Raw genomic sequence first — 26,192 nt, forward strand, 5'->3', positions numbered from 1 at the left:
GATTTATGATGTTGAGCATTCTTTCATGTGTTTGTTCGCAGTCTGTATATCTTCTTTGGAGAAATGTCTATTTAGGCCTTCTGCCCATTTTTGGATTGGGTTGTTTGTTTTTTTGTTATTCAGCTGCATGAGCTGCTTGTAAATTTTGGAGATGAATCCTTTGTCAGTTGATTCATTTGCAAATATTTTCTCCCATTCTGAGGGTTGTCTTTTGGTCTTGTTTATGGTTTCCTTTGCTGTGCAAAAGCTTTTAAGTTTCATTAGGTCCCATTTGTTTATTTTTGGTTTTATTTCCATTTCTCTAGGAGGTGGGTCAAAACGGATCTTGCTGTGATTTATGTCATAGAGTGTTCTGCCTATGTTTTCCTCTAAGATTTTGATAGTTTCTGACCTTACATTTAGGTCTTTAATCCATTTTGAGCTTATTCTTGTGTATGGTGTTAGGGAGTGTTCTAATCTCATACTTTTACATGTACCTGTCCAGTTTTCCCAGCACCACTTATTGAAGAGGCTGTCCTTTCTCCACTGTACATTCCTGCCTCCTTTATCAAAGATAAGGTGACCATATGTGTGTGGGTTTATCTCTGGACTTTCTATCCTGTTCCATTGATCTATATTTCTGTTTTTGTGCTAGTACCATACTGTCTTGATTACTGTGGCTTTGTAGTACAGTCTGAAGTCAGGGAGCCTGATTCCTCCAGCTCCGTTTTTCGTTCTCAAGATTGCTTTGGCTGTTCAGGCTCTTTTGTGTTTCCATACAAATTGTGAAATTTTTTGTTCTAGTTCTGTGAAAAATGCCAGTGGTAGTTTGATAGGGATTGCATTGAATCTGTAGATTGCTTTGGATAGTAGAGTCATTTTCACAATGTTGATTCTTCCAATCCAAGAACATGGTATATCTCTCCATCTATTTATATCATCTTTAATTTCTTTCAGCAGTGTCTTATAATTTTCTGCATACTGGTCTTTTGTCTCCTTAGGTAGGTTTACTCCTAGATATTTTATTCTTTTTGTTGCAATGGTAAATAGGAGTGTTTTCTTAATTTCACTTTCAGATTTTTCATCATTAGTGTATAGGAATGCCAGAGATTTCTGTGCATTAATTTTGTGTCCTGCTACTTTACCAAATTCATTGATTAGCTCTAGTAGTTTTCTGGTAGCATCTTTAGGATTCTCCATGTATAGTATCATGTCATCTGCAAACAGTGACAGATTTACTTCTTCTTTTCCGATTTGGATTCCTTTTATTTCCTTTTCTTCTCTGATTGCTGTGGCTAAAACTTCCAAAACTATGTTGAATAAGAGTGGTGAGAGTGGGCAACCTTGTCTTTTTCCTGATCTTAGTGGAAATGGTTTCAGTTTTTCACCATTGAGGACTATGTTGGCTGTGGGTTTGTCATATATGGCCTTTATTATGTTGAGGAAAGTTCCCTCTCTGCCTACTTTCTGCAGGGTTTTTATCATAAATGGGTGTTGAATTTTGTCAAAAGCTTTCTCTGCATCTATTGAGATGATCATATGGTTTTTCTCCTTCAGTTTGTTAATATGGTGTATCATGTTGATTGATTTGCGTATATTGAAAATTCCACTGACTCTCTCTATTGTTTCTTATTTCATTTATCCCCACTCTGAGCTTTATTATTTCCTTCCTCCTGCTAGCTTTAGATTTAGTTTTCATTTTCTATCTATATGAATTTGAAGATCAGGTTTTGAATTTTGACAGAGAAGCCAGTTGGGGGTTTGATGGGGATTGTTGAATCTGTAGGTCATTTGGGGGAATATTCCCACGTTAACCATTTTAATTCTTCCAATTTATGAACATAGGATATCTTTATTTTTTATTGAACTATAGTTAATTTATAATGTTGTGTTAATTTCTGCTGTACAGCAAAGTGATTCAGTTATACATTCGTTTTTGGGTATATTTTTCCATTTGCTTAGAGCATCATTAATTTCTTTCAGCAATATTTTCTAGCTGTCAGGATACAAATCTTGAACTTTTCTGTTTAATTTTTGAGGAAACTTTTTTAAAGGAGCTTCAGATAGGCTCCTTTTGACATGGTGGGCCCCATCTTTCATACCTTCACACGTTACATATGGGAACAGGTCCACTCGGCTCTTGCTTTCTGGGTTCCCTGACCTGCACTTGTGTCGCAAGGTCCTGGCAAGATGGCCAGGTGGGCTGCGGCTCCTGAGGAGTCGTGAAGGGAAGTGGGCTGAGCCAGTGCTGCTGGGGCCAGCGGGGAGGACACAGGAGTGGCGAGGAGGACAAGTCAGCAGGCAAAGGGAGTGGCGGTTCCAGGGACCACCAGGGAGGCCTCACGGCTTTGCACAAGACCCAGCTGAAATTTCTGAGGAAATGTTGATAAGTTCCACTAGTTTGGGGAAAATATATCCTTCTTTATTTAGCAGGCAACACCGTGGTCCACTGGATAAAGTTTTTGCCCCTTCATTTTGTCTTCCTTGGGTTGTTCTTTCCATTTAGTTCAGCGGCCCTCTCCCTCCTACAGGATTTTCCTTCCCAAGTGAGGGCAGGGGCAAGTGACGCAGTGGAAGGTCTTTCCCTCCCCTCCCCCATGGGGGATAAAATCAGAGGCAGATGCAGGCAGGCAGGCAGCTTGGGTGTAAGTGAGCTTCCGGCAGAGGGAGACAAAGCTGGTTTCCTCGGGGGAAGGACCTCCAAGCACCTACAGTGGGGTTGGGGAGGGCCTGGCCATGCCTGTCTGTACCCGGAGGCAGGGGCCTCCACGCTTTCCCCAAACACCTGGGCCTGGGCCCCTTGCTGCAGTGTGTGTCCAGCCTGGGTGGCTCAGGCTGGGCTTGGTGTTGGAACCACGAGTCTGGTTTAACCAGAAAGGGCACAGGGGCCCCCTCCATCCTCCCTATCCATCAGCAGCCCAGAGCTGGGATGCTGGGGTTCCGCTGCAGCTCTGATATGAGAGTGTACCTGTGCGTGTGTGTGTCTGCGTGTGGTACCACCTGGGGAGCCTTGCCCAACTGCCCTGCTAGCCTTGGCCCCCTCAGCCTGCACTGGGGACAGGCACTGCTCCCAGGGGGCCGCCAGGAGGGTAAAGCCTGTGACACGGTTCACACACAGTGAGCACTGCATCACATTAGCTGTATTTTAAAAGGTCTCATTCCACCACTCAAAATATATTTTTTAGACTGGGTATGGCAACAGTCGCATGAAATCCAGCAGTAGAATGTGCATTTACATCCTAGCTTGAATTCGGGGAGACAGTTAATGACGATGATAATTGCTGTTTTCTTTTGCTTAATAACAAAAAAGGGTTCAGTGAATAGCTGTAAATTAGGAAGCTGAGACGCCTTCCGCATTTTGTGTTTGTTACCTCACTTTCACAAAGGGAAATGACCAGCCCCTAAGGTATTTGTTATATGTTATGTAGACTTATTAAAAAACCTACAGAGTACAAGCCCTCATTATATGTTTTGGTATCACCATTATTTACGGCGGACTATTATCCTGTGTGTTGTCCCTGTTTTATTTTTGAGAGGTAATGTGTAAGCTTCCACGCCTATGTCAGGGAATTCAGGGGAAATGAGAATATTATCGACATGTGGCATAATCAAATTTAATTCATTTCAGTTAAACTTTTCTCTTTGATGCTGTTCTTTTATGGGGCCGCATTCATAGTGTAGCTTGCAGGCTAAACATTAGGTAGAAACGGGATACGTGAGTGGAGCAATAATGGGCTGGCTTTTTAGTATGGAGGAAGATTAGAATTGTATTAAATTACATGTTAATGGAAAAATAAAGCAAAAGATAATAGGATGCCAACTTTACGCTGCTGTAAAGTCTAGATGACAGAGCACAGTTTGTGCTGTTTATCAATTGAATACTGAATTTCCTTTGAAAACTTGCTTTTAATTATATTAAAATATAATCAGAAATATCCTTTCCTGATATATTGAAGCGCTCCAGTTATAACTTGGCTGTGGAGAAGGACAGACACTGCGTAGCTATTATGGGATGGCCACTCCCGTGAGACAGAGAAGCACCTCACACTGGGATGAAGCAAAGCTCTGTTTGGAGATAAAGGGCCCACGGACCCTGGAATTGGGGACCGTTTGCTCTGAACGTGCAGGAGAGAGTGAGAGACAGCCCCCTGGGATCCTCAGAAAAGGTTTACTTTCTCTCCTGCTGTCAGTTGCTCCCAGGTTGCCCCTAACTTCTCAGGGATCCGTGAAACCGGGTCCCTTTCTTCTAACGCGTTCCCACATCTGAGCTGGCCTGACAGGTGGCAGTTCTGGAGCCTGAAAAGGGGACCTTTGGAACCCACACTGGTGTCGAACCCAAGTCCATGTGTCAGATGCACAGTGAGGCCAAACAAATCGAAAGGTCAGAGTTTGGAGCAGAAGGTTCATTGGTCCAGAGGCGACAACCAAGAAGATGGGAGACGTAGGTTTGTCTGATGCGTGTTACTGGCTGGCCTGAGCATGAGGTTTTTAAAGGCAACCTCTGGGGTGAGGGCTGCAGGGACCGTGACTTTCTTCTGACTTTCTGGTCGGTGGTGAGGCAACAGGGTGATGCTCCAGAAATCTCAATCCTCAACCTCCTGGTTCCGACCCGTCTGGGGTCTCAGCCTGTAGTCACCCTCTTCCACCCGGGCAGGGGTCCTAGTTTCTGCAGAGCAGCCCCAAGCTCTGTGTCAGACGGTAGATAATCCCTTGAGGAGGAACTAGGACTCTGTTTTATCACTGAACTATTGTTTAATCTCTCATTGCCTATCTTGCTTGACTGATTTTCCTTTATTTCTGCAATTCCCTCACTTCCCTAACTAGTAACTGCTTGAATCTGCTCTTTGGGACTCGTGGAAGGCCTAGGAAATGAAAGCCTTTTTCTACCAGCAAGAAACGGGGGACACGGCAGGGCCTGTGTACCTGGGGGGCCCCATGGGGTCCTGCTCCATTTCCACACCTTGGACCAGTCGTTGGGCCGGTGTCCTTGGCAGGGGGTGACGTTTCCCTTGCGTGGGTCACCGGGAGAGCTGGGTTGGCGGTCATCAGGGAGAAGCCTCATGTCTCTCCACTTTCTTCCCTGTTTCGCACAGTGGCCCTTGGAGGCCACTTGGGGGGTCAGGGTGGGTGGCTCTGTGCGTGTCTCAGGCGAGGCTCTGTGAGTTAAGGGTGAGTGGGGGACACTCTTGGAGGAGGACAGTGGTGCCGAGGCGGGCAGTGGCCCTGGGGAGAGGGTGCTGGACACCGCGGTGGGTCGGGGCTCAGACAGCTTCCTTCCTGAGGAGACGAGGCTCTCACGCGTTGAGAAGGTCCCCTTATCGTCCCTTTCTGGACCCTCAGCCTGAGGACAGCGCGCAGGGGGCCCAGGCATGGTCTGAATTGCGGTGGGTGGTGCTGGAGCCGAGTCTCGGAGAGCAAATCCTGGAGGAAGCACCCCAGCCTGGGGAGCAGAGCGTGGAGAGGACCTGCGGAGGAATTTTCAGAAGGGGCAGCAGTTTGATGTGACAAAGCACAGGATACTTCCCAGGAGAGCTGAGAGATGAACCTAGAGGGAGGGGCTCTGCCAGCGTATCTGGTCACCACGCAGGTTGGAGCATCCGCCTGGGCCTGGCACAGGGCTGGGGCCAGCCGGTAGCCCCAGGGAGCCTGCCATCCGGAGTCTGTGTTTCCTGCACATGCTATAGATAGTATATGCATATTATACACAAATATATGCGTTGTTAAGTATACATGTTATGTGTGCCTATTATACACTATAATATAGAAGCTATTTCGTGTGTATATTATATGCATGCTATATACTATTATGCATATTATATATGAGTATATGCACTACATATATATGTTATATGTGCGTATTATACACTATAGTAGGATCTATTTCCTCTATATATTACACGCATACTATATACTATACATGCATGTTATATACAAATATATGCATTATACATACATGCTATATGTGCATATTACACACTCTAATAGGATCTATTTCCTCTATATATTAGACACATACTATATATGCATTTTATATATGGACATATGCACTATATATACATGCTATAAATGCATAGTATATACTATAATAGTCTGTATTTCTGGTATACATTACATTACATGCCATATGTGCATATTATGTACTGTATATGTATACTATATACCAGTGGTCCCCAACCTTTTTGGCACGTGGGGCCAGTTTTGTAGAAGACAATTTTTCCACGGACGGGGGAGGAGGGGGGGTGGGGATAGTTTCAGGATGATTCAAGTGCATTACATTTATTGTGTACTTTATTTCTATTATTATTACATTGTAATAGATAATGAAATAATTATACAACTCACCATAATGCAGAATCAGTGAGAGCCCTGAGCTTGTTTTCACTTGCCGCTCACTGATGGGGTTTTGATATGAGTCTGCAAGCAATTGATTTATTATGGTCTCTGTGCAGTCAGACCTCTCTGCTGATGATAATCTGTATTTGCAGCCGCTCCCCAGCGAGAGCATCAGCGCCTCAGTTCCACCTCAGGTCATCAGGCATTAGATCCTCATAGAGTATGCCACCTAGACCCCTCACATGCGCAGTTCACGGTAGGGTTCGCGCTCCTATGAGAATCTAATGCCGCTCCTGACCTGACGGTAGGAGGAGCTCAGGCGGTAATGCGATCGATGGGGAGCGGCTGTAAATACAGATGAAGTTTCCGTGGATCACCTGCCGCTCACCTCCTGCTGTACCACCCAGTTCTTAACAGGTCGTGGACCGGTAGCTGTCTGTGGCCCAGGGGTTGGGGACCCCTGCTATATACTATAATAGTCTGTATTTCCTGTATGTCTTATATGCATACTGTGTACAATGTATGCATATTATATATGATATATTCATTATGTGTACATACTATATATGTATATCATATGCTATAATAGAGTCTATTTCCTTTATATATCATATGCAAATAACATACTATGTATACATATCCTATATGGACCTAAGCATTATGCATACATAGTATATAGGCGTATCATATGCTATAATAGAGTCTGTATTTCCTGTATAGATTATATTATATGCATATTATATACTAGGTTTGCATATTCTATATGGATATGTGCATTATGCATACATAGGATATAGGCGTATCATATGCTATAATAGAGTCTGTATTTCCTGTATAGATTATATTATATGCATATTATATACTAGGTTTGCATATTCTATATGGATATGTGCATTATGCATACATAGGATATAGGCGTATCATATGCTATAATAGAGTCTGTATTTCCTGTATAGATTATATTATATGCATATTATATACTAGGTTTGCATATTCTATATGGATATGTGCATTATGCATACATAGGATATAGGCGTATCATATGCTATAATAGAGTCTGTATTTCCTGTATAGATTATATTATATGCATATTATATACTAGGTTTGCATATTCTATATGGATATGTGCATTATGCATACATAGGATATAGGCGTATCATATGCTATAATAGAGTCTGTGTCTCCTGCATCTGTTTGGTGACCAGTTGGAAGCAACAGAAGCAGAGACGCTGGAGCATCAGGAAGCAGAAGTGGAGCGAGGGGCTTCTCTAGCAAAGCCTGGAATCCAGTAAACCCTGGACTTTATACATGCTGACCCAAGAGAATTGAAAATGGTAACAATTACAGTCATCATAATGTAGCTAAAAATAATCATTGAGCGGGTCCTCCTCCTGGACCTCTGCTTGTTGCCAGCGCGCAGTTGAGGTGACAGAAGCCTGCCGGGAGTCCCACGCTAGTGCTGGCAGAACGGGGACCCTAACCCTAACTAGTCCATGCCCGGAGGCCCCCGTTTCGACCACTGAGCTCAGCTGTCTTCCTGCCGGGACCCCCAGCAGCAGCAAACCCAGCATCCTGCAGAGGTCGGCTCTGGTGGTTCGGGGGTCTGTGTCTAATAGTGCAGCTCACAAAATCAGACCTTTCTTCCCCGACGTTTCTGAGTAGAATCGTACAGCTCAAAGTCAACAATCTGGAATAGGAAGTCAGGACATCCTGGTTCCAGCCTCGCGTTGACGCGGACGGTGGCCTTGAGAAAGTCACCCCCGCTGCTTGCCTGCATAGTGAGGACACAGCTTCAGTAAGTGGTTCGTGACCAGCACCCTAGCGTGCGGTGCACCAGCCCACCAGGCAGTATCGCTGATGAAATACCAGGTGTGATTTCAGACTCCTTAAACTGAACCACAACACGCAAGTCTAGTTGAAATGTAACTTGTTTTTTTCCCCCAAATTGTTCATCTGTTTAACGCCACAAAATCTTGCTGTCAGGAGACCTGATGAATGTATTAGGCATTAAGTATTCGTAGTTGTCGAACCACACCGGGGAGTATCGAAGTTACTTTTAGTGCTCTTACACTTTGGAGCGGGCGATGTGGTATAAAACAATGATCGTTCACCTGAGCGTCCAGACCAGGAGTGGCCACGGGTTACACATAGTCCACGTGTAGAGGGAAGGGTGTCAAGCGAGGGCTCCCGTCCGTGTTCCCACCGAGTCTGACACGGTGCTTCTGTGTTCTCTCGACAGACCAGCCGCACTCATGGTCCCCGACTCAGCACTTCAATGAAGACAGGTACTCCCCTGCACTGAGGGCTATGAAAGGCTTACCCGGGAGTCGGAACCAGCCCCCGCTGTGCTCCGGCCACACCTGTGGCTTGACGCCCCCCGAGGACTGCGAGCACAGCCACAGCTACCTGCACCGTGGCCCGGAGGCGCGGCAGCCCTACCTGCTCAGCCCGGCCGAGAGCTGCCCGATGGAGCGTCACCGCTGCTCCCCGCGGGCCTCCGTCCACTCTGACTGCGTGATGCTGCCGGTGGCGCTGGGAGACCACGTGTCCAGCAGCACCTTTCCCCGGATGCACTACAGCTCCCACTACGACACCAGGGACGACTGTGCCGTGGCCCACGCTGGCGCCAAGACCAACCGGATCCCGGCCAACCTGCTGGACCAGTTCGAGAAGCAGCTGCCCCTGCACAGGGATGGCTTCCACACGCTGCAGTACCAGCGCACCTCCGCGGCGGCCGAACAGCGCAGCGAGAGCCCTGGCCGCATCCGCCACCTGGTCCACTCCGTGCAGAAGCTCTTCACCAAGTCCCACTCCCTGGAGGGCTCGTCCAAGGGCCACGTCAACGGCACCAAGGGGGACGGCCGGGCGGACGAGCACGCCCACGGCCACCACTCCAAGCACAGCAAACGGAGTAAGAGCCGGGAGCGCAAGGCCGAGGGCCGGCACCGCTCGGGACTCAGCAGCTGGTGGAGCTCGGACGACAACCTGGACAGTGACAGCACCTACCGAGCCTCCAGCGTGCTCAGCCGTCACCCCGCCGACCCCACGGCCCACTGCTACCCCGACGCCCTGGCCAGCCCCTTCGGGGACCTCTCCTTGAGGATTTCCAAGAGCAACAGCGACGTCAAGTGCTCAGCCTGTGAGGGCCTGGCCCTGGCGCCGGAAGCCAAGTACATGAAGCGCAGCTCCTGGTCCACGCTCACGGTGAGCCAGGCCAAGGAGGCCTACCGCAAGAGCTCCCTGCACCTGGACAAGCCGCTGGGGCCGCCGGAGCTGAAGCCGCCACTGCGGCCCTGCCACTACCTGCAGGTAAGGGAGGGCACTGCGCGCCGTCTCGGCAGGCCGAGTGGGGAGGGCCCTGGAGGACGCCCCGTCCTTCCTCCAGACCGTAGCCCTGGGGACGACGGGCCAGGATGTAGCACCGGCCACAAACGTGTGTCAGCCCATGGTCGTGCTTTCCCATTTGAAAGTGGCTGGTTTGGTCCAGGAGTGAGCTTGAGCGAGTTCGCAGGTCTTACTCGACAGCAGCATCTTCAAGCTCAGGATCATGATTATGGAAGCCACATGCGTTCCCCTGGGGTGTGGCACCAAAGGCAAAAACAGATTAAAGGCAGTGGCTGGCTGCAGGTGGCATATTGTGAATTCTCTGTTTTAGATCATTCCCTTCTTCTCTGGGCCTCCTAACCATGCCACCCCCGAGGGAGCTAGGGGAGCGCCACCCACTGAGAGGCACCCACCCCTTTTAAGAGGCCTCTGCAATTACTTCTGTTAGCTAACAGTGCTGTTAGCAAAGCTGGAAAGTCTGAAGTTTTCCTCCAGTGTATGTATAATTTGTATTCCAATTCACAATCCCTTCGACTTGGCCGACAGCAGTTGCTGTAGGCTGTGCTCTGGGTTAGAGAAATCCTCACGGAATAATGAGTAATAGCGCTAAATGCTGGCTGAGTCATCAGACGGTCAATTAATGGAACAGATAAACAACTGTGAATCTTTTCGGGCGTCAGGTGGCTGCAAATCATTCTAGCAACTCCAATTGCCATCCTGGAACATGGTCCAAAACCCAGTGGTTCTGTTTGCAAAGGAAATGCTAACCAAATTGCTTTTATAGGAAGATTTATTCAAGGAGACAGATTGGCAGATGGATAAAATATTATTTTTGTAGCAATGGGAGAGACTTAAATTTTGCTTGTAGTTAGCAAATGCCAGTGATATATAAATATGAACATTTTACCTGTACATCTCTAAAGAAATATGACAAATGCATCCAGGGCCCAGTCTAGCCATTGTGAGAGAAGCAAAACTCTCCTGTTTGTGTCCGTGTTTGGACCTGGGAAATCTCCAATGCAGTGTCCCCTGAGCACATCAGGATGGACCTGCAGCTGGGTATGGAGCCCCTGGGTGCCTGACTCAGTGACCTGACTTTTCCACAACACTTCTTGGGGCACCTCTTACCCCTCAGGGCCTCTCTCTTAAATGTTTTCTGTCCCCTCTCCACTTACCGAACATCTGCTAATCATGGAAACTAGTAATCTGATATAAAGGCAAGAGTGCAACATAATGAACCCCAAACACTCATCACCCAGCCTCGGGAATGATCGATTCAGGGCCAGTCTTGTCCCATCGGTACCTCACCTGCCTTCCTGTCCAGGTTATGTTGAAACAAAGCCCACACAGCCTAGGTAGGTGTTTCTGTATTTATCTCTAAAAGACCCACACTGGAAGGTAAGGGCTCTTCCTTTGGAAGCACAACTGCGATGCCGTTAAGACATTACGGAATCACAGTTCTTCAGAGTGTCAATATCTGGTCAATGTCCAGGGTTCCCTGTCTGCCCGCAGTTCTCTCACAGTGTGTTGGCATCGGCGCCCAGATCAGGGGCCTGCGCGGGGTGGGGTCACCTGTCCATGAAAAATCTGTTGGTTTCTCCTCTGTCTCCTTCTCTTTGCTCTCTCTTGCCACCACTGTCCTCCCCAGGGATTTTATTTTGGGGGGTGGTTAGGAACCCATTTGTCTGACGTTCCCCGCAGTCTGGGCTCCAACTGTGGGGTCTCGAGGGGTCACGCGGCCGCATCCCGGGCCCTCGTGTTTGTCAGGCGGTGGTCGGGCCTCCACCATCAGCCCCCCCGCCCGTGGTCCCCCACTGCTAGCGTGAGAGTCACTAAGGACCTCGCCCGCTGGAGCGAGAGGGTCGTCCGTCCAGCCGCGGCTCCAGCAAAACCCCGTTTCCAGACTTCGGAACATTCGTCCTCGTATGAGAATGTGTGAGAAATGACACGTGACTGGGTCCCGTGAAAAGTTGTGATTCAGTGGAACAAGCCCCGGCGTTAAATGACATCATGCAGGCCCGCAAACCCCCCGGGCCTCACTCGGAGTGGGCAGTCGTAGACCCAGCCGCGTGGTCCTCGTGAAGGGACACTCTGGGGGCCACTCACGATGCAGCCTCAGAACAGTCTGGACCACGGTCGCCCGCGGCGGGAGCCACATCGCAGGCAGGGCGGCACCACGGGGCCCCAGAGAAACGCGGGTGAGGCGCTCACTCAGGTGACGGGTTCCCACCAAGCGCCCCCCTCCCCGGGGCCCCGCTGGATCACGGGGGGGATGGGTGCGGGGGGAGACTTGAGGCCAGGAGCATCGCGAGCTCCGCCTCCTTCCCAGGCTCCTTTGTCCTGTTGGCCTAGGACTTCCAGGACCTTGTGCTACAGGGCTTCACCGTGCTGATCGCATTACGCTTTCTGGGGAAGGATACAAAACTCTGCATCCTCGCCCGCGCAGATTTTATTTCACAGCCAGAAGGTAGGGGGATCGGAAGAATTTCTCTGTAGATGCTACTGTAGGAATAAGATTTACAAGAACAGAAGGGAGAAATAAATGCTCATACGCTTTTCTTTTTCCACCAAAAGCTAGAGAGATTTGGAGCTGAACAAAGGATTGCTTTTCACTTTTACCTTTGGTTTGTACAGAATACATAATTAACATTAGAGCAAGAGTCTTTATGTTTTTAAGTAGGTCAAAGCAGCCAATAGGCAGAATTGAAAGAAAATTATGTTCCCTTTTATTCTTTGAAAGAGCTTGTTTTGGTAGTTTCTCCATCAGCAGACAAAGCGTCTAAGGTCAGAGTGTTAATGAATGTCACGTTAATTGGGCGGGTGACCTGCGGGGGGTTAGCTCAGGGAACAGGTGGCCCCCTTGTCATGTGCTGCCCTGGGTTCTAGGGACACGAAGGTATGAGGTGCCCTCCCGGCCCTGACGGGAGGACAGGTGAGGACAACTGCGTCGTCTAGAGAACACGGCGGGGACACGTGGGAACATGCCAGGAACACAGGCCTTGGCCCCCATCACATCGCACTGCAGCAGCATGTAGCCCAGGGCCAGCACCAGCTCGGTACCCGCTTCTCCCGTCCTGGTCTCCTGGCCTCTCCGCAGGCCTCCTTCACTCTCCCTCCCCCCCCTCTTGATTGTCTCTGCCCGACTGGTGGTCCAGACCCGCAGGGTCTCCGGGCGACGAGGGGTCTTACCCCGGTGTCTGTGCTAATGATGCTGCTGTTCTGAAGGCAGCATCTTGTTTGGTGTTTAATTCAGGAAGAGTTCCCGTCCCAACATGACACTCCAGGGAGCCGCCAGAGGGGAGGGGCAGAAGGACCGTGGAGCGGCGAGAGCCACTGGGAAGCGTGAAAATCTTCCCACACTTGCAGAGTATTTCAGCCCCGCTCCCAACCTCCATCCCACCGAGGTCCGCACGCCCCCAGACCTGGGCACCGATCCTGCCCCACCGTCCTTCGCGGGAAAGGGCTCCAAACGCTCCATGAGTCGTGAGCATCCTCCATCCCAGAGCGGAAGCTGGTCATCGAGTTGATGAAGTACGCGGCGCGCGCACAGAAGTACATCCTACAAACACCGCATTTCCCAGCGACATTCGTTCAGTGGGTTCTGTTTGTGCTTTAGAAAAACCATCCACCTTTACCAAAGGGGGCCTCTTCTGGTTTCTGCAGTAAGCACTTCAAGGGGCCTCAGGCTTCCAGAGCCCTGGACGTGTGCTTCCACGTGATCAGAAGTGAAAGCTGACTTCTGACTAAGAGCTGAGCTCTGACACTGACCACCTCCCACACCCTGGCTGACGTGGCCGCCCCAACTGTCCTGAGTGTGTCTCGTGTCCCCGTCCCTCCCTCCGCCTGCATTGCTCTGCTCGCCGGTCTACGACGATCTGTCTCCCCAACAGGACTCCGCACCCCCGTCACCGCATTATCCCTGCGTCTGGTGGGGTCGGACTCGTAATAAAGCCCCGAATGAAGGAACGAGGAGGCTCATTTGTCCTGGGATGCCACAGGACACCTGGAAGCAGTGAAAAGATACTCAGATGTCGGTTCAACACAGCCAGCGTCTTTCCAGGCGCTGGAGGCATCTGGGTGGTTCTGGAATCGGGGCGATCAGGAGGATGGATGCGCCCCCAGCCTCTTCTGCTCTCACGGGATTCATGACTCTTCAGGATGGTTGGAGTTAGGGCTCATAAAGACCATCCAACTCCAGAAAACCAGTCATTCTGATAAGCTTCTCACAAACTTAATTGTTTCACCCAGTTCCCAGACCCCCGGAGCCCCGGGGCTGTCCCCGCCGGGAATGGCTGGCATCACGGCCACTAGATTTCTCTGGCCCCTCTGTGGGTTGGGTTACTCCCCAAACCTGCTGAGGTGGCGGGTCCCTTCCCCCGGAGTCCCCATGGAAACCCTCGTCCCTCTTCTGGGCGCTTCTCACAATCGGTCTCTTGTGTTTCCACGTGCATGTCTTGGCCGATTTCATCGGCACATAAGACACGCTCACATCGTGGGTCATTTTGCCGTCTCTGTTCTTTCGTGACAGTGGATGGGTGGGTCCTGGAGAGCAGTGGCATCCCCTGGGAAGGGTTTGAAAGGAGCCATTCCCAGAGCACAGGGGAAACCATTACCATCCTAGGCCTGTGGGCAGGGTCCGGAGAGAGGGGGCCCGTGGAAGCAGGACCCCCAGCGTTCGGAAGCCTGGTTGAGGCAGCTCCTGGCAGACCGTGGGCCCAAAGCTGGAGAGAGCTCTGGAAGGCGTTCTGCAGCCCCCCTCCACTCCCGCCGCAGTGCAGCCCCCAGCAGAGCCAACCAGAACCGGAGGCTAAGGGGCCCGGACTGGCGAGAGGCTCCCTCAGTGTCAGGGCACAGAGAAGGGTGTGGGGGGAGGAGACCGGGGACCAGAGGGGACAGGAGAGGGCATGGGGGGCATGACCAGCACGTATGGACAGTGCCCAGCACACGGGGACAGGGACCAGCACGTAGGAGAGTGACCAGCCCGTAGGGACGGCGCCCAGCACATAGAGTGACCAGCACATATGGACGGTGCCCAGCACATGGGGACAGTGCCCGGCACATATGGATGGTGCCCGGCACATATGGATGGTGCCGACAGGGTTCTCATGTATGACCAGCACACAGGATCGCCTCCAGCAGGCCGCGGCCCGCTCAGTGCATCGTGTTGAGTCCCTCGTATGGTCTCAGGCCTGTGACAGGCATTTGGGAAATATCGTTGAGATAAATTCTTCACTGAAGGATGCTGGGGTTCGAGTATTTGCCAGCCGTGAGCCCGGTCAACCTTTCTGCCTCATTGATCTCATATACATCACCCTTTTTGGTGAGACTCAACACAGTGTAAGAAAGGCGCTTGGAAAATCATCAGTCATTATATAAACCTATAATAATATCGTGTGGGTGAATATCCTACTCTGTCCACGTTTACCAGTTAAGAAGGACGAGGGCTGTGTGTGACTGTGAATGTACACGGTAGAAATCAAAGGAGAGCTGACGCTTGGGCTGGCGGTTCTCTCTTGTGCACGGGGGTAAGGGAAGGATGTTAGCGGCATCCCTGGCCTCAAGCCTCCAGCGGCCAGGAGGCAGTCTCCCCACCTTGGAGATGACCAAACTTGTCTCCGGACGTCACCAAGTGTCCCCGGGAGACAGAATTACCCCCAGCTGAGAACCACTGGGGTCGTCCCAAGAGCGTGAGAGTTAGAACTAGGTGGACTTGGGTTCATCAGAAGCCGACTCTCCTGGGCTGGGGGCAGGGACCCCTCCGCCTGCACCCCCTCCCGGGCGCTGCCTCCCCGCCCTCAGCACCCCTCCCAGCACCACCCACCTCTGAGGTGTCCGAGCTCAGCTGGGAAGCCTTTTTATGAGACGTCTTCCTTTTTTTTTTTTAATTTTTTTCTTTTTATTTTGATATAATTTTAGATTTACATAAAAGTTGCAATAATAGAAAACTGAGGTATACCCTTCACCCCATTTCTCCTGTGTTAACAACTTAGATAACCATAGCACCGTTATCAAAATCAGGAAATTAACAACGTTATAATATTACTAACTTAAAAACAGATCTCATGGGAATTTCACCAGTTTTCCCCGATGTCCTCTTTCTGTTCCCACAATCTTTTAGTTATCGTGTCTCCTTAATCTCCAATACATGGTGGTTCCCCAATCTTTCCTTACCTTAATGACCTTGACACTCTCGAAGAATAATAGTTATGCTGTAGAGTGTCCCTCAGTTTGGGTTTCTCAGATGTTTTCATGATGAAAGTTATGCATTTTTGGCAAGACTACCCAGAAGTGATATCGTGTCCTGTTCAGTGCATCATATCAAGGGGTACGTGATGTTTACATGTCGTATCAGGGGTAATGCTAACCTTGATCCCTTGTTTAAGTTGGTAACCTCAGAAAGTTGTTTTTGTACGCAGTGGTTCTGGAACATGTGAGACACCTTCTTGTGAAACGCCTTCTCACGTCCTAGGAGGCTTGTTGATAGCTAAACCACGCCCTCTCCAAAGTCCATGCATTTATACCCATCGTGCGATTGTTTAAACAACTTTCCTGCCCGTAACCATGGCTCCTAAACATGTCAAACCAAGTATCCTGTTTATAGCAAATATTTCACGGTGTCTCCTGGACTATTCTAAAATGAAATTCATGTGTAACCGACCTACACACACTATTCTGAGTATAGATTTGACCCTTGAACGACACAGGTTGGAGCTGCGTGGGTCCACTTGTAGGTGGAATTTTTCAGTAGTAAATGCTCAGCACTACATGATCCACGGCTGGTTGACTCCTCAGATGCTGAGCGAAGCACGTGGAGGACTGACTACAAGTTATCCTCGGACTTTTGGCTGCATGGAGGGTCAGCACCCCAACACCTGCATTGTTCAAGGGTCAGCTGTATAGGTTTGTTTACGTGTATAATGTGCCCAAACGCTAGTAAAACAGAAATAAAAGGAGGGTCACTTTTAACTAAGAATTTTAATACAAAAATGTCTGGGCACATGACAAACATGTACAGAAGGAAGTATTCGGAAGCTTGTTTCTGGATGAAGATACAATAATTTAGACCTGTGGAGGGAATAGTCATGACTCACGCACCACCAGCAGATTCACCCACCAGATGGGATTTTCGGCAATGGTCCACATTTCTTGGGGAAGGATCACACCAAGCAAAGTTCTCTCTTCCCTTGATTTACATGGTTAGTTGCATTCCTGAAAAATCCACTGTTCATTAAGACCATGCAAATGAAAAAAGCAAAACAACTTTAGTTTACATACAAAGAAGAGTTAGATTCAAGGCTCAGGTCATTATAGACGGAAAAGCATACAGCACACAAGCCAGTTCTTCATGGGGGTGGGATTGTGTCATGCTTTCCTGCGAACGAGCATCTCTGGCCCCCAGGATGCTGGTCATGTCCCCCAAGTATGTGGCACTCACGGCTTCCCCCGATGGATGTCTTGGGTGGCCCTAGAGGGTGTCCCCACTTGGAACCGTTGTTGTTTACTGTAACAACGTGCAACTGAGAAGCCCAGCTGTCTTGCTGTCAATTATATTCCCAGTGGCGAGCGTGCCTGTCATGCATTTAAAACAAAACACAAAAACTTTCTGGAGTGAATGGAGAAGACATTTCCCTACAGGGACACACAGCGTTTGATGACATTTTTTTCCTTGGTTTCAACACCAGAAAGAGAATATTACGAAACCCCGGCCCTTGTCACCCGTGCCTTGCTGCTTGAAAGGAAGAAAGGACATTTTAACCTGCCGCGTTGACGTTTCCTTCAAGCAAGGAGCAGGAGACACTGAACTGTACACTCAACTCAACCTTAGGAAAATGCCTATTTAGGCATCATAAATATCACTCTATGCAAGTAGGAACTAAAGTAATAATTATCGCCTCATGCAGCAAAGATCACGCATGGATTTGCAGAGGTCAGTGGTCACTGTGAAAGGAAGTTCATTTGTTCGTTCATTAAAGCACTTGTGGGTTTGGGGCCAACCCTGGCCACCCTTACCTGCCATTGCAGGGTTTTGACGCTGTAATGTACCCAAGAAAGAGTTGTTGACTCAGGCATGGTGGCATTTTCGTGTCACTCCCTTGTTCTTTTGATAGCCTGGAGACATGTGCTTTGGAAGCGGTATTCAGGGCCCACGCTTGACTCTGGTTTACCCTCCTTCTGTATTGAAATCTCTCCTGTCAGAGACTGCGAAATTGGCGGCTTACATCAGAAACAAAAAAATACAAGCTGCTCTCATTTGTTAGTTAATTCACAAGCTGCTGGGGAAAAAAATCTTTGTTTTTTTTTACGGAAACATGTTTTTAATTCACAAAAACTCCATAAAGCTGCCAGTGGGGATGCATGTTTCCCGGCTCCTCTCCATCTGTCTCCTGCCGTCCGCAGCCTCCCTCCCGGGAGCGCCCGGCCCATAGAGGAGCGCCCGACCCATAGAGGAACCCCCGGCCTCCTCCTTCCTGGGCCTTTGGTGCCTCCCTCTTCATTTTTTTTTTTTTTTAACATCTTTATTGGAGTATAATTGCTTTACAATGGTGTGTTAGTTTCTGCTTTATAACAAAGTGAATCAGTTATACATATACATATGTTCCCATATCTCCTCCCTCTTGCGTCTCCCTCCCTCCCACCCTGCCTATCCCACCCCTCTAGGTGGTCACAAAGCACCGAGCTGATCTCCCTGTGCTATGCGGCTGCTTCCCACTAGCTATCGATTTTATGTTTGGTAGTGTATATATGTCCATGCCACTCTCTCACTTTGTCACAGCTCACCCTTCCCCCTCCCCATATCCTCAAGTCCATTCTCCAGTAGGTCTGTGTCTTTATTCCCATCTTTACCCCTAGGTTCCTCATGACCTTTTTTTTTTTTCTTAGATTCCATATATATGTGTTAGCATACGGTATTTGTTTTTCTCTTTCTGACTTACTTCACTCTGTAGGACAGACTCTAGGTCCATCCACCTCACTACAGATAACTCAATTTCGTTCCTTTTTATGGCTGAGTAATATTCCATTGTATATATGTGCCACATCTTCTTTATCCATTCATCTGTTGATGGACACTTAGGTTATTTCCATGTCCTGGCTATCTGCCTGCTGCTCAAATCCCAGGAAGTTAGAGCCCAGACCCCTCCTCCAGGAGGCCTTCCCAGATCATTTCCTCTCTGTCCACAGCTTCCACTGGCTGCTTCCCTGTTTTCCCTCCACACCTGCTTCTGTAGCCCTAATTAAACCATAATTCACTTTCTTTTATGCCTGCCTTCCTACTGAAATGTACTGTCATTAGGGACTAAATTTTCTAAAGTTTACTTCTTATTACACTAGCAAGATATATGGTCCATGTAGAAAACTTAGAAGACATAAGTATAAGGAAAAATCATTGAGAAACCCGTGGTCACTATCTCCCAGGGATGGTTCCACATCCTTCCGGCTACGTGTCTATGCATGTTGCAGGCATATCTGTCGTTAAAGTATAAGAACACGGAGTGCATACGCTAAAATGCTCACGCCCATGAACACCCTTCGTCGGCTAAATAGCAATTCTTCTGCACAGTATCCATGGCATGCTTGTAGTAAATATTTCCCGCCACCCGGTGAGATATTATCAGTTTTCCTCCTTTGACCCTAATGAATGGTTCACAGTCCCTGGCATGAATCCTGTTGCCTGGGGACATTGCTGGGTCAGAGGCACCCACAGTCTGAAGTCTTCTGATACGTGGCTGTAAATGTTGGACCCACATTACCACCTGGCGTGAAATGGCGTGGAAATGTCTGTGCCCACACTTGTCTCCATCCTGGTAATTTGTTCTGATGGTGGAAAACTGACTTTTGGTAAGAAAACCCATGGATGAGGACCTAAATGCCCAGAGAAGCTCAGTCTTCCTTCTTCCTTGTGCCCCAAATCCTGAGAGTCAGGAGATACCGTCTATGTGCGTAAATCTACGCCCGTTTCCCGGGGGGCTGATTGCTTGCTCTGTCACCGGGCCTTTCTCTCCTCCCACCGTGTCTCTGGCGGTTCTGCACTGCCGTCTGTGGCCTTGTGCCCGCCCGCCCACTCTGGACCACCCCCAGGGTCACTGTCCTCTTGAAACCCCCTGGAGACGGGCACTCAGCACCCGGCAACACGGAGCTTGGAAACGCCACCCACGCGGCCCCTGCTCTGCAGCTGCAGGGACTCGGCTGCGGAACCCCCAGGTTCACACAGCCCTGGGGGTCACGGTCCACTGAGGACCTGGAATCTCCACCCTGTTAAGCCCCCTCCTCTTCCTGTGTGTGGCTGCGATGTCTCCACGCGCTTCCCGTGGACCTACGCCAGCTTGGGGTGGGCGGAGGGGGAGCTGTTTTAAAACACAAACTGCAGGCAGGACCCACGACGTGTCACCACGGGGCCTGGACGGGCTTGATGCCCACCCCCTCACCTCTCAGTGAGGGGCCGCCCTGTCCCTACTTGTCTTGGCCGGAACCGCAGAAGGTACATCCTGTCCCATCCCCGGTTTCCCCTCCTGGGCTGTAACATGCGAGATGTCTGAAGATGTGTTTTAAGAAAATGGAGAAAAGGTTTCTTCAGCTGAAAACTCTGCCTTTCCATCCAGGCATGTGCGTCCCTGGCGGGGATGGTGACAAATGGGCCCACTGGCACCATCAAAACTGGAAAGGTGACAAAGGAACATATCTACGAAACAGAAAGAGACTCACAGACACAGAGAACAGACTGCGGTTGCGAAGGGGGGCTGGGGGAGCGGTGGATTGGGAGCTTGGGGTTAGCAGGTGCAAACTATTATATATAGGATGGATACACAACGGGGTCCTACTGTATAGCACAGGGAACTCTATTCAGTCTCCTGTGATAGACCATAAGGGAGAAGAATATGAAAAATAGATATGTACGTCTATAACTGAGTCACTTTGCTGTACAGCAGAAATTAACACAGCATTGTAAACCAACTAGACCTCAATCAAATTTTTTAAAAACCCTGGAAAAATGGCAGGACTCCTCTTAGGATGATCTGAGTGTCCGTAAGTCTCTGAATAGTCACCACAGGAAGAACCCTGTCTCCGAAGACTGTCAGTACAGACTTGCGCCGTCCTCTGTCTCGGTGAAGAGTACTCGGCGATCGCGTCCTGCAGCACGGAGAGCACGTGCGTTAGGTCCTTGGACTGCGGAACTCCGTGTGACGGTGCGGGCACGTGCGGAATCGTGCAGCCCTCTACCCTCGGCCGCTGCTTGGCGTGGTTTGGGTCTTTGTAAGGGTCACGGCTGGTGGAAGGTGAGCTGCACGGGGCAGGCGCGTGCGGTGTAGACACCCTGAGACTTGTGTGTGCTGTGTGAGCACACCGGGTTTCCCAGATGGGGGGTGGACACGGAGTGCAGGCCTGCTTCATCCTCTTTGCGGCGTAGCCCATGCACCCCGGAAGTGACACAGAAGCGCTGAGGGGGCGTCGCTCTGCTGGGACCCACGCCGTGGACAGCGTTCGGGGTCTGAGTCCCCACCCAGCGCAGTGTGTGCTTCCCGGGCGTGCAGGGCCCTGGCGTGGGGGCCTGACTGTGGGGTGCGCCCCTGTCAGCCCTCACCACGCAGCAGGGTGTCCTCCTTTGGTCTCCTTCTTCCTCTTATTTCTTGTTCTCCACACTGGGGACCTCTTTTTCCACTTTTCTCAAGTTTCAACTGCTTTCCTACCAGAAGGAAATAAATCTAAATGTTAGTGGTGCTTTTTTCCACGTTTTGAGACTACAAACGGGTTTTTCTTTCTAACATTGTCTCACTTTTCCCATAACGTTTATTACTTTTATAACAGGGGAGGAAACAATAATTGTATATTAATGTCCTTTGGGGATTTGAATGACAGACCCCTAAGAAGCGTGTGACTTTCACTGCTGAGTGACCATAACAAGCTGTGTCTTCACGAGCTCCGAGGATTTGTCCCCAAAGAGGCAGAAACGGGATTCTGACGCCAAGGCTGACGCACGCCCTGTCTGTTCTCTCCTAGGTGCCCCAGGACGAGTGGGGAGGGTACCCCACGGGGGGCAAAGACGAGGAAATTCCCTGCAGAAGGACGAGGAGTGGCAGTTACATCAAAGCCATGGGTGACGAGGAAAGCGGGGAGTCGGACTCCAGCCCCAAAATGCCCCCCAAGGTGGCGCTCCGGCCAGAGCCCCTGCTCAAGTCCATCGGACAGAGGCCGCCGGGGGACCTCCAAACGTAAGCCCCCCACGCGCCTCCCTCACCCCAGCCCGGGGCTCTTCTCACGCTGACCGCGGCCGGTTGTCCAAACACCCTAGAAAAAGTCCTGGGTTGAAAATATTAGGCTCAATGGCTGTCAATTTTCAAGTCCTTAAAAAAAAAAGCAATCAGACCTTCGGTTATTTACTCATTGCATAGTAATTAAGGAAATACACTTGGGCAGTTTCTATGTCAAATATTAATTTTCAAGTACCTATCATAGCCGATGACCCATCCGTGTCTTCTCAGGTCATTCCAGCAATTGATCAGGAGCACATCTGTGTGAGTGTGTGAGTGTGTGTGTGTGTGTGTGTGTGTGAAAATCACAATGGGGAATTTTTTGTTTACTATAACTTTACAAGTGCACATGTAGGCAACAAGTTTTTTGCAGGGTAGGGGCAGGAACTGGATTAATTTTACAAATATCATAGCATGTGCTTTATATATTTGTCCAAAAATACATTGGGTTTTTTTTTGTTTTTTCTTTAACTGAAGTGTAGTTGACTTACAATGTTGTACCAGTCTCTGCTGTACAGCAAAGTGGCTCAGTTATACACACAGAGACATTCTTTTTTGATATTCTTTTCCATTATGTTTTATCCCAGGAGACTGGATATAGTTCTCTGTGCTCTACAGTAGGACCTTGTTGTTTATCCAGTTTATATATACTAGTTGCATCTGCTAATCCCAAACTCCCACTCCATCCCTCTCCCTCCCCCTTGGCAACCACAAGTCTGATCTCTGTATCTGTGAGTCTGTTTCTGTTTCATAGATAGGTTCGTCTGTGTCATATTTTAGATTCCACATGTAAGTGATAGCATATGGTTATTTGTCTTTCTCTGACTTACTTCACGTAGTATGATAGTCTCTAGGTCCATCCACGTTGCTGTAAATGGCATTAGTTCATTCTTTTTATGGCTGCGTAGTATTCCATTGTATATATGTGCCACATCTTCTTTATCCATTCCTCTGTCGATGGACATTTAGGTTGTTTCCATGTTTTGCCTATCGTGAATAGTGCTGCTGTGAACATAGGGGTGCGTGCAAAGACACACTGTTGATAAATTTAACTAATTTCCAAAATATAAACAGAGGAAACTAGGAACTCGGCTATTCCTTTGAACTATGAAAATATGCCTGTAATTCTTAGCAGTCACCTTGTGTGTTTTTGGTCCTTCCAGCTAAGTCTGGATGTAAGTGCAAAGAACTGTCTGCTTTTCCCACCACGAGCTGTGGCTTCTCTGGTGTGAAGGTTCAGCAAGAGGGTGAAACAGCAGCTCAGTGCTTTGCCAGTGTTGCATCCAGAGTTGTTCTTGTAACGTAGTGAGAGGATGAGGCTGTGACCGGGGTGTCACCTTTGTGTCATCCCCCACCCGTGCCCCGTGCACATGGCGACATGTGAAACAATGGTGTGATTTCTCCTGATAAATCCAGTCATCCGTTAAATGTTACCTCACAGGATGAAAAATTTAAATTTTGAATTGACCCGTATCCTACATTTGACAAATGTGAACGGTACCTTTATGACCTCGTTCACTTAAATCCCTCGGCAGTTGTGTTGGGGATGCCAGGCACGAACAGATGAGGGAGGCAGCGACGCCTGTCTCGTCCCTTACGGGTCCCCTGAGGTAAGGCGCTGCCTTACACAGAGGAGGTGGTCAGGGGAGGTTTGTGAATCAGTGCCTAGGAGCCAAGCCAGAGGCTCGCCCTGTGGAGCTCACAGAGGGATAATATGGGAAGGGGGCGTGTAAGCAAAGAAAGCAAACCGTTGGAAGAGGTTGTCAGTGGAAGGTTGTGCTGGGAACTTAAGAAGTGAGGGTTTAGGGGTGGGGAACCAGAGGCATCACCTGACCCAGGCACCCAGTCGTCGAGGGCTGGACCAGGCACCGGTCTCCCCAGCTTCATTTGGGGGTGCCTGAAGACACATCTGAGAACTCTGGGTTATCTGAAAACCCCACCCCCCGGGCAGCAGTTGTGCTTAGCAGGTCTTGGGGTTCTGATCCACTGGGTAGGGCCACCAACTTAACTCCTCATTTTAAAAGTTAATGATTCATTTCATGATTGTGCACTCTGAAAGCGAACCATGAAAAAGAAATAAAAGCAAGCGGTGTTTGAACTATGAGCAGGGATCAGGCCTTTTAAGAATTATGGGGGCTCCCCTGGTGGTGCAGTGGTTGGGAGTCCGCCTGCCGATGCAGGGGACACGGGTTCGTGCCCCGGTCCGGGAAGATCCCACATGCCGCGGAGCGGCTGGGCCCGTGAGCCATGGCCGCTGAGCCTGCGCATCCGGAGCTTGTGCTCCGCAACGGGAGAGGCCACAGCAGTGAGAGGCCCACGTACCGCAAAAAAAAAAAAAAGAATTACGCACTTTGTTTTCCTATTGACAAAGTCCCTCATCCCTGTCTGCTGACCCCAGACTGGTCGTGCTCCCTGGACCCCTGTCCCCAACCCTTGAGTCCTCCCCGCGGGACCACGATTCCCTTCTTCAGCGGTCAGCACCTGCCTCTCGTCCCTCCCCTCATCTGTACCAGGCGCCAGTGCTGACGATGTTCAGAAGATATTGTTAGGAGCTTACATTCGTAAAACCCGCGTCATTACCCACCATCGTAAAAATTCCCTCAAAAACCCAAGAGAGTGATGGAGAGGCCAGGCCACCGGACAGAGTAACCATTCACCATCCGCGTGTGGAAGTGGAGCCGGGGGTTCATCCACAGAGGCTTCTAACCCCAGCACACCCGCTGCACTTCATACCTCGGGAAACCTGGGGGGAAATGAATAGAAGATGCTGCCTAACACCTGCTCCTGTTCTCAGCTCACTTACGTCTGCGTTGGCCTTGCAAACACTGCCCACTCTGTCTGCAGAGATAAGCCCTCGGTCGGGCCCTTCTTCCCGTTATTCTGTGTTTATCACTCCGTTCATCCCTCCGACACGTGCTGGGCACTGTGCTAAATTCTCCTTACACGTGTGTGGATTATTCTTTTCCCCCAAATCTGACACTGGGATGGAGATGTGAAGGGGAGGGGGCAGCACCCTGTGACATGTCCAGACGACACCGTGCCCTGCAGGACTCCTCTGCTAATTTGCAAAGTCCGTGAAACTCCCATAACAAGTCGCTCTTTGTGTTAACATATGAAATTTCTCTTTAAAATATGTTACTGGGAGGTATATCAAGTAAGTTGTTATTATTGCCTGTTAGGCTCTTAGCACATCTTAGAATTTTATAGGTTTCAATATAATTTCACTTACTTTCATCCTAAATGGCATCATGAAAACTCAACTCTTTACCCAGGGAAATAAAAGCTGTGCCCATTTTATGGAACAGAACCCTGAGTCAGAGGAACAAGGTACTGAAGGCCACGGAAGGGACCAGGGGTTTGAAATGAAAAGTTCTTTTAATCCCATGTCCGAGGAAAGTATTTCACCCAAATAGCAGGGTCGTGTGCCTGGGGCCCAACATGATCTCTGAGGGAAGGGAAGTGGTAGTTCTAAAGGGTGTTTAAAATATGACTGAAAGCCCTCAGATTTAGCAGTGCACTGAATGTTTTCCCTCTGACACCGCAGAACTTCACCAGCAGGAGCTGACAGAACGGTTTAAGAGTCAAGTGATAAACATAAGAATTGGTGTCTGCCAACCTCCTTTAGGTTTTATTCTCAGTATGCACCATTAATTCTATTCACACTCATAATGGTATTTAAGAATGCAGATAAAATAGTCAGATGAACCTAGTAATTATACTTTAGTTTTAATGTGATGGATAGATGTTCTTATCGTTGAATTATCATATGGGCACACTGAAACCTTAGGAATTTTACGAGCCTCCCAAGTCACAGTAAACACTGGTATAAAATGGACTTTCCCAGCAGCCCTTCTTCAATCTGCCCAGCTAAGACCTGAAACGAGATTGGCTGTTTAGTTGCCTGTTACCAGCCCTTTTGAGCCGTATAATATAAACCCCCTTCTGTGAAGGCTGCACGTACTCAAAATGCTTGACCTCTGGGAACAGTGATTCTGTTGAACACTGTCTTGTCTTCCTGCTGTTAAACCGAGAAAAAAGTCAGTCTTCTCATTAATAATTGAGTGCATGTCCTTATTACACATATAAGGATTTTCGCTTTCCCCTTGCTGTGTTCTCTATAGAGTGCAAGGTGAGAGAAAGTCTTTTCACTCTCGAAAGAAAAATGAAACAAAAACAGACACGCAAAGACCTGTCACAGCTGTCTTACTGCTCAGAATTCTCAACAGTTGTGTTGACTGATCAGGAAAATCAGACCCCCAGGCCGGGGACAGACCCTATCTCTCTGTGGGGATCCTGCCCATAGGCAGACAC

General features: G+C 49.2%; 1 protein-coding gene across 1 annotated transcript in view; it reads left to right on the forward strand.

Annotated features, from left to right (window-relative positions):
• The window catches only part of DLGAP2 (DLG associated protein 2), a 146,293-nt gene that overhangs the window by 42,322 nt on the left and 77,779 nt on the right, over positions 1-26,192 (forward strand). The window contains exons 2-3 of the mRNA XM_060136277.1: positions 8,552-9,621; positions 21,631-21,842. Of these exons, the coding sequence (XP_059992260.1) occupies positions 8,620-9,621; positions 21,631-21,842 (1,214 nt within the window). The 5' untranslated portion in view covers positions 8,552-8,619. The remainder of the gene's footprint in view (positions 1-8,551; positions 9,622-21,630; positions 21,843-26,192) is intronic.

Source organism: Lagenorhynchus albirostris, chromosome 21, assembly GCF_949774975.1.
Source record: "Lagenorhynchus albirostris chromosome 21, mLagAlb1.1, whole genome shotgun sequence".
NCBI lineage: Eukaryota > Metazoa > Chordata > Mammalia > Artiodactyla > Delphinidae > Lagenorhynchus > Lagenorhynchus albirostris.